This window comes from Nanorana parkeri, unplaced genomic scaffold, assembly GCF_000935625.1.
Source record: "Nanorana parkeri isolate BGI_ZX_2015 unplaced genomic scaffold, ASM93562v1 scaffold795, whole genome shotgun sequence".
In the NCBI taxonomy this organism is placed as follows: Eukaryota; Metazoa; Chordata; class Amphibia; order Anura; family Dicroglossidae; genus Nanorana; species Nanorana parkeri.
In genome coordinates, this window is record NW_017307063.1 from 263,723 (window position 1) to 279,208 (window position 15,486).

Here is a 15,486-nt window from a genome sequence, read left to right on the forward strand (position 1 = left end):
GAATAGTGGGAGGGGGGGGGGGGGGGAATAAATGTAATGTCACTTTAACGCTATCGTTGCAGCATTTGGTTAAACCTGAAAATGTGGATGGCACTGCCCCTAATACAGATGTGAAAATAAAAATCCCTTCCAACAAAAAGCACAGAATTCTGTGTTTTTTTTAATAAAGAACACAAAATGGTTGATTACCATGCTAGAGGAAGCAGCATGTCTTCTTGTCCCATATCTTGTACATACTGTAACAAGGGTCTATATGGATGATACACTATCAAACAACAGTCCTGAAAACAAGCACAAATAAAATAACAGATGGGAAAATGGAAAAACACTTTATCTCTTTCTTGTGATTAATGTTTTAATTATGTAGTTCTGGGAAATATCTAAATGATCTCTTGAAATGAAATTCCCTATGCTAGGTTAGTTTCTTTAAAAGTAGACGCAGCAGTCAGCGCTGGATCAGAGACCAGCTCCAGCTCTGGAGGGACTCCTGAAAACTACTGGAAAGAAGAAAAATGATTGGATCAAGGAGGTTTAAGCTCTTAAAGCAGCATTTTGGGGGGAATGTGACTTTAATGTCACTTTAAGTTCATATACAAGTAATGTATGTCAGAGCAGAAAAAAAATGCTGCACTTTATACAGTCTGTGCTCTGCAACCATGTTGTTAGCTCACACTGTTCAACTGCTTTAAAAAAAAAAGGAGCATAATGGGGGGCTGGTATTTTAATGCAAGTCCTTTCTGTATCCATGCTCCCGTGAGTTGCAATTCTAAAGTACTGTGACATGCTTTACATACCGGTATCACATTTTCCTCAAGCTTCTCTGACTAGGCATAAAACTTTCCTTGGACGTCTACTGCTCTGGCATTTAACATAGACCCAGCAATCTGAGGAGGACTTAAAGAATTTGGCAGATTGCAGAGAGGACAAGGACAGAGGTAAATCATATCAAGTTCCACTTTTGCAGCCAAATGTGAGATACACCCACTATATGTTTGTAGCGGGTTCCTATCAACACTGCATCACTAAAAATATTCTTTAAGAAATATCCCTTACGTTTCTAGGTGTTTCTTTGGAGCACAAATATACACAGGACTGAAAGCTATTTGAACAATTTCAGAAGAACAAACTAGGGACAGAGCGAGTTCCCCACATTAACATACAACGCAGAACACAAACTTTAAGATATTTAACCCTTTGTTAGGAGAAGCATTGTTGAAATCTACTTTACATCTAATAAGATATGCCCGAGAGGGGGAAGCCAGGTAGCATTTTTAAAGTGTTTTACTATTTTTCAGTCAAAATTGAGAACGCTGATATGTGTTCCTATTCACACAGCATATCTAAAAAACATTAAAAAAAATATGTCTTACCTTTTCGATGTCTCCATGTAGCAGACATTTGTAAGCGTCTATCTCAATTTCAGTTACAGCAAATGCTAACTGTCCCTATAGAAAGGCTAGAGACAGACTGAGCTCCCCCTCCCCCTTAGTTATCTTAATAATAATCCCCCCACTTGCAATCCAGAGGGAAGTTCAGTATAGAGAACAACTTTTCTTTCAGAACTGATCATGTTTTCTTGCAAGCAATTTATGCTTGTGAATGAGAAACATGTAGCAACGGGTGTTATCCCAATTTGTCTGCAAAAGTGGAAGTATACATTAAACTAGTAAAAAGCACTTGAAAAGTTAAGCATCAATTTATATTTTTTCTATGTAACAAATAAAGTAGATGTTATCCCAATTAGGATGTAAAAGTAAAAAGCACATAAAAAGGTAAGCTGCAATTTAATTTATTTTTTTAAGTTATGCACTGTGAATGGCAACATGTTAGAAATATAAAGTAGGTGTTAATTAGGCTGCAAAAGTGGAAAAACACTTTAAAACATCCAATATGATTAAAAGGTGCCCATACACTGCACGATTCTCGTACGAGAATTGCGGGAAATCCCGCAATCGTACGAGAATCGTGCAGGCGTTTCTACTGTACGGTCGCACGTCTTCTGTCGAACAAGCAGGCTGGAAAACCCGTCGGGAATCGTACGATTCTTGGCGAGTTAATGGCCTGCATGTTCGACAACTGCCGAATGGGCCGGTGTGCACACTGCCCATTTGCAGTCATCGGAAGCCCGCCCCTCATTGCAGTCATCGCAAGCCCGCCCCTCAGGGGGGCGGGCTTGCAATGATGGCAAGTACGATCTGCCTGTCCAAGATGGGCAGATCGTACGTTTTTTTAGGTACTTTACAACCCTCGCAAGACAAAAGTCTTGCGAGGGTTGTAAAGTGTATGGCCACCTTTAGAGTCGTTGGTATCCTTGTCTGTGCCCTGTTAACCAAATAATGATGACCACTAAATGAAGATTACCGCAGTCACGACTTTTTTTCATTTTTGCACACACGTTAAAATCTAAATTGATGGCTAACCACTAAATGAAGATTACCGCAGTCACAACTTTTTTTCATTTTTGCACACACGTTAAAATCTAAATTGATGGCTAGAAAATCCCCAAACAATTTCAAACATATTTCATGAAACCAAAGGCAGTATAGACTAGTTGCAATTTTTATTGTCACACGATATTTGCACAAATGTTTATCAAATAAAAAACACAAAATAATTGAAAAACACAAAATAATACCCAAAATAATTGATTTAATCAGAATTTTTGGCTAGAAAACAGCTTCAAACCCCCAATTATATGACAAAATAATTGAAAAACACAAAATAATACATTTAATCTGAATTTTTGGCTAGAAAACAGCTTCAAACCCCCTGTAAACAGCGACACTGGAAGTGATGTAATATACATCACTTCTAAGTCCAGGACAGCGAAGCCCGGGGAAAGCCAGCAGCTTTCTGAAAGCAGAGGCCCTGGGTGTGACAGGTCCTCTTTCACACCCCTAATGTCACCTAGGGACCCCAAAAGAAGCTGAGGAAGCAGAGATCTGCTTCCCCAGCTTCATCTCCTGGCTCGAAGAGCCGGAGAATGTAAACAGCGACACTGGAAGTGATGTAATATACATCACTTCTAAGTCCAGGACAGCGAAGCCCGGGGAAAGCCAGCGGCGGCGGAAAGAGCAGCACATGCCGCCGATCGATACAAACTATTCACTTGTACCTGGACAGCCATCGCCAGCTGTTTAAAATTAAACACACAGAGTGTTCTTGGATTAACCACTTCTGCGGGCCGCTGTATATGTACGTTTTGCAGTTATTGGCATCTGACCAAGTCCGGAAGTGACACAACGCGTTTGCAAGCATTGATCGGAGTGAGGAGAGGAGCGGTGTTTGGAACGATGCGGGCAAATGGATACCTGAACGGCCTATAACTGGATGCCAGAGGACGTGTCAGCATTAGTGAACCTGGGATCGTATCTTGCTTTGCTGTTTTATCGCTGTACTTCTACTATATATGCGAGTAGCGTTTTATCATTAAAGATTTAAAAAGTTTTGTCTCCATGGCTTTCTATGCCTGGTCTGGCTCCACTTAGATCACTAAATTCACTTATAGTATAAGCTAATGTTCACTTTAATAGAGATTTGATTTTAAAGTGAAGGTAAAAAGGGGGGAAAAAACACATTATAAATAAATACAATTCATTAAAATCACTAGAAGGGGTAGAGGGGGAGTGATATAATGATTAAAGAGAGGATATGTAATAGAAATATATAATATATAAACTATACACTACAAAATACAATTTGGGAAAAGTTATTTTACAGTAAAACACCTAAATAATGGACAAAAATTAATTAACATGAAATATTAAATATAGCGTTAGAAATATCACGGTATAAATGGGGAGGTAGAAGGGTGTTAATGGAGTTAGGTGGGTCATGTGAGCAGCTAACTGAAGATCTGGTAAGCATAATTTGAAGATTGTTCAGAGCTGTCTATGAAATGTAGATACTAAAATATGGACCAAATAGTGAGACTAGCAGTGTTTAAATGTTGGTTGTTTGTGTGTGGATGTATAATTATGTTGTCGTAAATTATATTATTAATTATGTGACTGTAAATTATTATTATGTAAAATTGAAAAAAAAAAAAAAAAGATATTAAAAAAGTTTTAACCGGTATCACGCTAGGGATTGTATGTTTTTCTATCTCGGCTCATGGGGATTAGGATTGCTCCTCTATAATGAGTCTCTGAAGAAATCGAGAGAGTTTTTAACTACCATGGCGTATTTGGAGCGATATTAGACCTATCTGAAGGTCTAATCTAAAAGGTGATCATCTCACTGAGGGGGCGGTCACTGAGAAGCACATTTGGAGTGGCAGATAATTATCACTTTTAAAATAGAATTTGGTTTTTCATGGACTAGAAGATATCACTTGGGACATTTTATGCACATTCTACAAGAATGGATGTTTATTAGAACAATTATCGATTTATTGTTTATTCACATTTTCACTGAATTATAACTGAGATTATATTAGAGTTTTTATGTTATATGATTTATAACTGCGTGCAGCACAGTGGTTATTAGTTACAATATAATACCCAAAAAAATTTCTTGATAAAATATAAAATATGTGGTTGCATCGGGTAAACACATAGCAGACATGTCAAGCCTTAAGGAGAACTATGAGGTGAGTGCTTTTCATTCAGCCTCATAATCTGAGCCGACCTGTGACAATGAAACTATCACAGGTCGGCTCAGTAGATCGGGAGGTGAGCGAACACATACCGGCGTTCGCTCACTTCTCGATCCTGTCACTGCAGAGAGCCGTGACAGGGGAGGGCCTGGATTCCCCCCTCCCCTGTCCGATCCTCCAGCTCTGACTGGCAGAACGGACAGGGGAGGGGGCGGGTACAGCTGGCTCTGCCTCTAGATAGGCAGAGCCAGCTGTCACTCACGCAGCTGGGCGGATCCAGACATAATTGTCGGGATCCGTTTCAGCTGCGGCTACTCAGTATATCGCGAGCTGCAGCTCGCGGTATACTGAGCTATGGGTAACGGGAGGACGCTAGTTTGTTTCCTCCCGTTGCCCTTAGGAGAAGTATGGGGAAAAGCCCTAACCCCATAGTTCTCCTTTAAAATTGTGCATGTCCATGCAATGGCAAAAAGCTGCAGTACCCACATTTACCCATTAGCAGAGTTTTAAAACCTCTCGCTCATCAGTTTAGAATTAACAGTAGTGATGCACCGGTGCAGAAACTGAGCATTTGCACGAGTACACATACTCCTGCAAATGCTCTGATGCTGACGCTTTAATTATGCAAATGAAACAATTGCCTCAGGTCCCACGCTTGCTGGGGACCTCGTCACAGACTTCTTGTAAACAATGCGGCAGAGCTTGGTTTGTTCTTAGACCCGATCCCCGGAGACCTTCCGAGCACCAGAACTATATTCACATTTAGGAAGGACAAGGAGCTGACTATCAGAACCAAGTAAAAGGTGAGTGTAAGGAGTGCACCCTCCCTGCTGCCAGCTTGCCCTGCTCTATGTAGCCACTGCTGCCAACCTACCCTTACCTGCCAGTGTGCCCTTCTTTGCTTATGCAAAGGTGTATACCTTCCTGCTTTGGGTCTACCCTCCACTATATGCCACCTGCTGCTAATGTGCCCTACTCTGCACACCCACTGCTACCAAACTACCCTTCACTGTTTATCTGCCAGTGTGTGCTTGCTGTAATTCTGCATTGCTGTATAATGTATTGCAGGGATTTGTAGTCCTTTACAGCTGTTGGTATTCTGCAGTGATGTATTAGTTTATGCTGAGATTTGTACTCCTTTATAGCTGGTGGTATTCTGCATTGCTATATAATGTATTGTTGAGATTTGTAGTCCCTCTGTAGCTTGGAGTCAGTGGCAGAATTAGCATGGTTGCAGCCACGACCGGGCCCTGGCACTCCACCACTGACTCCAAGCTGTAGAGGGGCTACATTGCTGGTTACCATGCCCCCCTTTCTTCAGCCAGGGGTCCTCCATCCTTCATACTGCACCCGGACCACCTTATTTGCTTGAGAAAAGCAAATAAAAATGTTGGGTTTTTTTCATAATATCTTTTGAGTTACAGTTCTCCATAATTATAAAGAAACTGTCTTAAAAACATTAGTCTGTGTTGTTTTAGAAAAACCTGTTACCTGTCGCACACAAAAAAAAGGGCATCGGTAATTGGTATCAGCGAGTACTTGAGGAAAAGTATCAGTACTCACTCGGTCTGGAAAAAATGGTATTGGTGAATCCCTAGTTAACAGTCAGTGATAGAATTATTGCTCTCATTGTCAGCACCATACAAATGAGCCGCCCAGATCACTTTTATGCGAAAGCCGACAGTCGGCTGAAGAAAACAGTAGCAAGATCATGGCTACTGCTGCTGCCGCCGTAATCTGGGTAATAACCACTTAAGGACCAGGATGTATATATACGTACGGCGGTCCTAAAGTGGTTAAATACTAAAATAGCAGGAGTTACTAAGTGCTTTTTACCAGATATTTAAACAAATTATAAGGGGATTCTCTAACTGTACATCTGTGTTTAAATATATATTAACACTTTGAAACAGTTTAGCGTGGATGCTATTGAGTCAAACATGCTTTAAGCTTTGACATTGCAAAGAGGCAACTTTTGATTTCTGGATAATTACAAAACTGAAGAAAAGCCACTGCCATAGAAACCTAAGATGTGTCAGAACATAAACTGTATTACTTACCATTAATTCTAAAAGGTAGAACTCACATTCCAGTATCTATGAAAAGATAAAAGCAGCACATTAAAAAAAATGATGACGTAATTAACCAAACAAAAAACCACAAACAGGTAGCTTCCAGAAGTTGTAAAGATAGAAAATTGAAAACTTTTGTAAACAGTTTTACTGAACAGATGTATGGTAAATACCCGGGATGAAATGTATATAGACATTTGATGTTAAGTGACATATTCTGGGAATAGAATGCGGCAATATTTAGGAAATGCAGCTGTAAGGACTATCATTCAATATGGTATTTATAACTGACATAAAATAGAATTGTTGGCAGCATCTACTCACATGGTTCATCCTATAAGGAAACTCTTTTGGGAATGCATAAGAAAACCTAGTTTTTACTGGAAAGAAAAATACAAAAAACTAAAATTACCAGCTAAAGTGACCCACTATACAAGATTTACCATCGCATAACAAATTTAACCCACTCCCATCTGCATACAAACATGCGCTCTCAAACAAGAGATCTTTAGTGGCTGGATCTTCTCACGTGTATGTTTACCCTTCAGGTTACATTAACACTAGGTGTGATGAGATGCGTTTAAAATGTTTTTCAAATATATATTATATATATAATATATATGTGGCCAGATTATTATGACCACCCCATCAGTACTTCGTTGGGTCATGAGATAACTCCACGAGATGACTTTGTTGGGCCGCCTCGTGACTCCACGAAATGTTGAAAGGTGATGCGAGGAATCTGACACTGCACTGTTGCCCTTCTGTTGTCTTGTACCAGTCTTGCCACTCTCCGTTCTGCCCTAACATATTATCTGATCTTAGAAAAAAAATTCAGGTGCGTCCAGGAATAAATTTTAACTTCTAAAAAAGGACCGAAAAATGCATGTAAATGCAAAGCGTTTATTCTCTGAAAACTCTTTGGCTACTTCAATCGACTGTTTCAATGGGCAAAGGACAGATGCAACTAAAGCATATGCGTGTAAACGGGTGTCATTTTCAGCATTTCTAGAAGCATAAACAAAACATCCAGCCTGAAAAATTTTGCAGACAGATCTTTGCATAAAAACACAAGTGGCAAGTGTGAATGAAGCCTAAAAATATATGTTGCTAGCTTTATTCTATATTACAGAAAATCAACTAGAGGATGATGACTATCACGTGGACTTTGCAATGACAACAGCAGTTAAGTGGTGGAGTTATTTTGGTGGAGATATTGAAGGGATATAAAAGAAGCCAATATGTTAAATATGCCAAAATGTATATCAAGACAAATTAAAACACAATGGGTAGATTTACTACAGCAGTAGAGCCTTCTGTTCACTGAGCAAAGTAAAAAGTCACTGAGCTCTCTAATAAATAAAAGGGAACCTGTGTTTACTTTGAGTACCAAGTCAGTCATTTCCAAGGGGGAAAAAAACCCAGAGGATTTATGCTTTACAGTATTTACTAAGCTCCAGTGAACAGTCTCTACTCCTTTAGTAAATCAAACCCATTGTGTGTGATATTAGTCCTACTGAAATGTACACATGGTAAAAAAGGAGTTAGAAAGCTTCTTAAAGCAAATCATCTTTTTACTGTACACATTACCTAAATATAAAAGTAAAATAATACTTACATACAGAAGTAGCAGCAGAGATTAACCTTGTGTTTGATACAACACCAAACTCCTAGAAAGCAGAATCATTATTTTAAGCCTTCTATAAAAATGCTCATACATAAGAAAAGTTTCACCCTATTGGCCAAACTCATAAAAAAGGGGCACAAGTACAGTAAGCTTAGAGCTCATTTACATCACGGTATGTTTTATATAAATGTTCAACTATCAAAACTTGAAAAATCCTTTAAAAAAAACAAAAAACTTTCCTTCAGTTTTCTATGAATCAATTAAACACAATAGCACCACCAGTGACCATTAATTACCAATCGCATACTGCGATGATTTGTATTATATCATTAAAGAGAACCTTTTATTTCCCTAAATGGCTCACAATTCTGCACGCTCATATCATTAGATGATCTACTATGCCCATGGATCCTCAAAACTGGGGCACAGATGGCACATATCACACCTTCCAGCCTACTTCTTCCCGCCTCTCTATTGGCCACCATGTACCAGCTCTAAAGATCAGAAACTTTTTGTAGTTCTTCCTTACCTCTACTTTGGATGCCAAAAACACACATGTTGGTGCCATTAACACAGGGTCTATACTTTTCAGAGAATACCTAATAAAGAGAAAAAACAAATCTCAAAACATGGAATATGGGACAGACTAGTATGTTAACCACTTCCTGTCCGGAGCAGTTTCCTAATTTTTGCACACACATGATAAAATCTGAATTTTTGGCTAGAAAACATCTTAATACCCCAAACAATTATATATTTTCTGAAAGCAGAGGCCCTGTAGAATAAAAAAAATGCTAGTTGCAATTTTTTATGTCGCACAACATTTACACAAATGTTAATCAATCCAAATGTACAACCGCCCAGATCACTTATACAGTACAAGGCTTGCTGAAAAAAAATTATACCAAGATCATGGCTGCAGCAGCATGCATGATCTTGGTATAAGCCACTTCGAGACCAGGAGGGGTGGATTTTACCAACTAACCTGTCACTATATTATTTCTTCCAAGGCCACATAATAGAAGAATCTCAGGAAATATTACTGGCAACAGAACACCACAGTTTTATCACCATAGATCACTTTAATCACTTGCCATGAGCTACAAGAGGCATAGCTTATGAGAAGATTGGTTATGTACTTGATGAAATTGCAAGCTGCAGACAACCCCTGGCTGGCAGCAGATTAAAGCAGATAAGACATGGAACAACAGTGTAAAAGAGAATTAATGGTAGAACTTACCGTGCATAGAATCTTTTAAAGTAAACAGTGGCAGTAGCTATAACTTGTTGTCTTAATTTAAGATGTTCTCCTAAAGCTTGGATTACTGCAAACAGAATAACAATATAAGTAATTAAACAGCTATACTATCAGTTAGCAAAGTAAAACAAGCAGTGTGAAATGCTCAAAATAAAGACACTGTCACCTTGCCCATGCATATATATTTTAGTCTTTGGAAAGGGCCTCTCTCAAACCCCCCCTATACTCACTTTACCTTCATTCCCTCGCAGCTTCTTGAGTCTCCACAGATGTAAAAAATACCTAGCAGTCCTGCATATGGAGAAGCATTATCTTCTTCCAGGAGACGGTGCCTGGGACTCAAAGCCAATTGCTAGATCTGAGCAGTTTCACAAGGCCGGCGGAGAGACATCACCACTCCAACTGGGTCACCAACATGGCCGATCTCAGCACCAGCTGCAGAGGAGCAAAGAGCTGCAAAGGAGCACTATATGGTGAGTATGTGGGGGTCAGGGAATGCCCTTTCCATGGACAATGTCACCATGCCCTACATGGGTAAGGTGACAATACTTGTAGGATGTATACTAAACTATAAATCGATAGTCCTATTTGTTGCATGTTTTAAAAAAATATGAATTTAATTAGCCAATGCAAAGTTTATCAATATATACCAATCTAACAGAGAGTAATATTAACCTTAATCTGTGGTTTCATGGCAGCCAGAGTTCCAAACCTCCTCTCTCCAGAGCTGGAATGAGGGCCCTGAACATCATTACATAAAATGCAGGACCAACAGTGACCACTGGTCCTGTATTGTAGGTGATATTAGAGAGAGGGGCAGCAAAGAAAAGAGGCTTGGGGGACCAGCGGTCCTGTATTGCATGTGATGTCAGAGAGAGCCAGTGATCCTGTATTGCATGTGATATCAGAGAGTGTGCGAGACCAGAGAAGAAAAGAGGCTGGGGGTGGGGGGGAACCAGCGGTCCTGTATTGCATGTGATGTCAGAGAGAGCCAGTGATCCTGTATTGCATGTGATATCAGAGAGTGTGCGAGACCAGAGAAGAAAAGAGGCTGGGGGTGGGGGGGAACCAGCGGTCCTGTATTGCATGTGATGTCAGAGAGAGCCAGTGATCCTGTATTGCATGTGATATCAGAGAGTGTGCGAGACCAGAGAAGAAAAGAGGCTGGGGGTGGGGAGGAACCAGCAGTCCTGTGTTGCATGGGATGTCAGAGAGAGCCAGAGGTACTGTACTGCATGTGTTGTCCGAAAAAGCCAGTGGTCCTGTATTTTGTGTGATATCAGTGAGAGCCAGTGGTCCTGTATTGCTTGAGATGTCAGAGGGAAGGGTGGCAATGTGACCGAAGAAAAGTGGCTTGGGGGGATCAATCGTCACTACTGGAACAGGTGGTAAGGAAGACTAGACCATGGATTAAGATAAGTATTCCTCTCTCCTAAACTATTATCTTAAAAAACTAGCATTATTTTCTGCATCTGCTGGGGAATGAGGTTGTGAAAAACAATCTATGGCCAAAAACATTGTATAAAACAATTTTATAGATGTTTCTATTTTGGGTTACAGATCATTTCTATCAACCTATATGGTTTCTGCAATTTGAGTGGTCGATGTTAGAATGAGTAGCACTGCGTTGTATGAGACAACCCTAGAATTGTATGAAAAATCCCATAAAAATGGCTGCCTATGAGCACCTTCACAACATGATTCAATACCTTGCTGAAACAATACCATCACTGCCTCTCCATATCTCTGCCCTCTGAATTCAGTTATGTTTGTATTAACTCTAATACGTTTATGATGGGCAAGTACAGCTTACCATTTGTGAAAAATATCTGCAGTTTCCAATACTCTTCTTCTGATAAAAATTTCAGGTCCTTTTGGCGCTCTTTTAATAAATCCTGTTTATCCAAAATCCATTGTAAACTGAAGAAAAACAAAGATAATTTATATATGGGATGTATAATATGGCTGCAGAAAATGATTCGTCTCCCATGTTGGCAACATTCTGCTTGCTGTCAAATTGCTCTCCAGGCAAAGGGGCACAAACACACAGACACCATAGGCAACTCTGGGTGGTCAACTCTTATGATATAAGGGGCCTCAAGTGCGGCCCCTGACACCACCAAAGGGCCACATATATTATTCAGTGAATGTAATGCTACAGAAAGCTGTTAGAGATTGCAATCATGCGTCAGGAGATTGGCAAAGCCTATGGGCATGCAATAAGTGATTGTCAGAGTGCAGACAGTTTGCAGGATGCGCTTAGAGACTGTGAACATGCTGTATAAGTCGCTGGAGGCATGCTACAGACTTGAGTCACATTACATGTTAGACCCCATTCACACCAGAGCAACAACGGGTTTTTTTCCAAGCGTTTTTGCGCGTTTCAAGCTCATATTTAGTTGTGCAATTAAATTCAGTCACAGCTGCAAAAACGCACAAAATAAAAACCACGAAAAAGCGCAAACAGCGCGTTTCCATTGAAGTCTATGGAGCAAACGAGATGATACGCACCACAGCAGAAGCTCAGGGGCATATTTTTATGTGCGATTCAGCGCGTTTGCATGAACGGCCCCCATAGGAATACATGGCATTTAGATTTGCATGCATTTCAGCATGAAAAAAAACACACGACAAACTGCATTCAGGGAGCAGCGTGGAAGCAGATCCGTCTGGCATGGTCAGTTTGTGTCCCTTAGATTACTGTTAGAAGTTACAGGATCTGTATCGCCTGTAGTCAGTTTTGCGGATCCCCCCCCCCCCGCCAAGTCCTGCTGTGTTCATCAGCAATTCCGATGACCATGAATACAGCAGGCATGGGCGGGAGAGTGTGGCACCTAAGCGAAGTATGTGGAGATACAGGAAACTGTGCCTGTATATCCTGTAGTGGGTTTTGCAGCCATGCCACCCCATCCTGAACCCCCCCAGCCCTGCTTTATTCCATCAGCACTGTTGCTGAACACAGCAGGGTTGGGCATGGGCATGGCTATATCTCCATAGTCAGCTCACCCACTATGCCCCCTGCCCAGCCCTCCCAAGTTGACTGACAGCAGCCTCACTGTCAATCTACAGCTGCTTGTTGCTTGTACATAGTGAGGAATGTACTTCCCGCTGTGTGCGATGTCAGCCCACTTACTTCAGACACTTCCCTGTTATGCGAAAGGAGTGCAGGGAGGCTGTGACCACAGAATAAACCACCAAAAAAGGTAAATAAAACGTTAAAAAAAAAGTAATAGCCATTACATATACAAATGCCATTTGCTGTAACTTCATTGCCGAAACGTCATCAAATATAGGATATGTGTATTGGTGTGTATCCCAGTTGTCCTCTCACAACTGCCAGATTGTATTGTCAGCGGCGCTGAGGGAGAGGCGTCTGTCAGCATCTGCTGGGTAAAGTTGCGGCACTGCTCTCTCCTTCATTCACAGATTTTCTGTTAAAATGATCTCACAATGCATTGAGGTCTGTGAATGGAGGAGAGAGCTTGGATGACAGAACCTCCTCCTCCATTCTCAGAACTCAATGCATTGTGGTTCTAAACAAGAGAGGTTCCAAACGTCAGCTTTAAAAAGGAAAACTATGGGGTGAGAGAATTACACTTTTACACGTCAGCTCTATTGATCGGGAAGTGAGCAAAAACATACCATTGCTCACTTACCGATCAACTCCCTGCAGAGAGCGGTGACTGTCAGTCATCGCTCCCCACAGAGATTCCCCCTCCCCTCTCCGATCCTCCAGCGCTGGCTGGAGGGAGGACGGATGAGGGAGGGGGTGGGCATAGCTGGCTCTGCCTCTAGATAGGCAGAGCCCACCATCAATCAGCCAGCGGGGTGGATCCTGACAGTATTGTCAGGATAAGTCCCGGCTGCAGCGCTCTCAGCATATAGCGGGCTATACTGAATTTTGGGTCACCGGAGGACATTAGTATATGTCCTCCGGTGACCCTAAAGAAAATGATGGGAAAAAAGGTTACCCCATAGTTCTCTTTTAAAGCATATCTAAACCCAAAGACAAAAATGTATTACATTGTAGCCAACCTATCCTTAAAGTGACACTAAACTCAGGAGTTAAATCTTAAAAAAGCATTCCAGTACCTTAACTATTAACTAAAATGTATCTTATTTGTGTATCACTCAGCTGTAGATCCTCCAATCATCTCTGAATTCATGCTGACACTGTCCTTCCTTCTAGAGGGTGGCTACTTTTATTCCCCATGGTCCCTGTGTGTGTTGTATGTTTCCCATGATCTCTGTGTGACCCAAAAGTAGTCACCGCTCCAAACTCGCTCTTGTAAAAGGACTACAATCTCATGTTTATTTTACTAATTTGTATTGAGATTGTAATCCATCCCGGGAGTGAGCAAGTTCGAGCTGACAGGTCGGCTCAATAGATCGGGAAGTGAGCGAACACACACCGTCGCTCGCTCACTTCTCAATCCTTTCCCTGCTCGACTGTCACTCACGGCTCCCTGCAGGGATTCCCCCCTCCCCGATCCCATCCTCCAGCGCTGACTGGAGGAACGGTCAGGGGAGGGTACAGCTGGCTCTGCCTCTACATAGGCAGAGCCAGCTGTCAATCACACAGCTGGGTGGATCTCGACAGTAATGCCGGGATCCGTCCCGGCTGCGGCGGTCTCAGTATACTGAGCTTTGGGTGATGGGAGGATGCTAGTTTATGTCCTCCCGTGAACCTGTGAAGAACTATGGGGAAAAACACTTACCCCATAGTTCTCCTTTAACTCCTGAGAGTTAGTGTCATTACAATCAGAAGCCGAGTCCATTTGACTCTCAGGAGGTTTTGTCATTCTGAAAAGGCTAGCCACCAAGATAATCCAATAAATATATCCAATAAATCCATAAACCACTGACAGAGAAAAAGCACAGAGGTGGGAAATTCTGACTTCTCTTGCTGCATGCTCGTTCTTTGGTGCTAAAAGAAACTAGCATTATTTAAATAGAAAGGTCAGCAGTGTCAACCTACACCTTGCTCTAAGGGTGACAACGCTGCACCCTTATACAGTGAGCGTGGTCGCCTTCGGACAGAAAGTGGGTTACCATCAGAATCACCAGGTAAAAAGCAAATGAATAAAAAGCCTGAAAAGTATAAATTAATGAAGTCACCACATCTAAGGACTGGTATGCTTCAATATATCACATTTATGTTCTTAGGTTTCCATACACTTTCACAGGTTTTAAGTAAGCTCAATAGACTAGAATGAGAGTGTTAGGTACCCTCTGGAGTAATGCATTTTAAGGGGACTGAACACAAACATTAGCCGGGGTGGTGACACAGATGGAGAAGAACGGTCAGCCGGCTGTACACACAAGCTCTTCTCCATCTATAGGCTGTGAGGCCGGCCGGCTCCCCGGACACTACTCACTAGTGAGAGCTCTGCCAGAAATTCCCCGCCATCAAACCTCAACCGGCCGCGACACGTCTGAGCGGTACACCGGACTGGTGACGTCACACCGAGCTTCTCTCCGCCGTTCCGCACCGCGACACTGGTCCCTCCAGCTACTGTACAGGAAGAGAGCCGGCGTGCAACCCGAATATGCTTCCGACTGGGAACTACTGCAGCCCGGAACCAGAGAATAAAGACGGGGGCGTGTGTGTGCTGTTGGTGGTGCTGAGTGGCCAGTAAAGCAGAAGATGGTATTCATACATCTCTGAAAGTAATAAAGTCTATGTTACCTCCCCAATGTAGAGATGCAGAAATGTTTGACATTTTGCGGTGAAGAAAGTATTCAGAATTGGGACTACTGATGATCTTGCTAAGAAAATGAGGGAAATTCAATAAAGACTTATTAGGACTTTAAAATGTCCTGTGCCAAAAAAGCCTTGTCGCCAGTTTCAGTAGCTTTACTGACACTTGCAACAGATAAAGATAGTTCTTAATACTGCCACATTAAGAATCTGTCACTATGGCTGAGTCAG

General features: G+C 41.6%; 1 protein-coding gene across 1 annotated transcript in view; it reads right to left on the reverse strand.

The window, feature by feature from the left end:
* The window catches only part of CCNC (cyclin C), a 19,249-nt gene extending 4,134 nt beyond the window's left edge, over positions 1 to 15,115 (reverse strand). Inside the window, exons 1-8 of the mRNA XM_018564918.1 lie at positions 14,933 to 15,115; positions 11,368 to 11,474; positions 9,537 to 9,621; positions 8,826 to 8,895; positions 8,288 to 8,339; positions 6,994 to 7,049; positions 6,658 to 6,693; positions 190 to 281 (exon numbers count right to left, since the gene is read on the reverse strand). Coding sequence (XP_018420420.1) covers positions 190 to 281; positions 6,658 to 6,693; positions 6,994 to 7,049; positions 8,288 to 8,339; positions 8,826 to 8,895; positions 9,537 to 9,621; positions 11,368 to 11,474; positions 14,933 to 14,964 — 530 coding nt within the window. The 5' untranslated portion in view covers positions 14,965 to 15,115. The remainder of the gene's footprint in view (positions 1 to 189; positions 282 to 6,657; positions 6,694 to 6,993; positions 7,050 to 8,287; positions 8,340 to 8,825; positions 8,896 to 9,536; positions 9,622 to 11,367; positions 11,475 to 14,932) is intronic.
* Between the last annotated feature and the right edge of the window lie 371 nt (positions 15,116 to 15,486).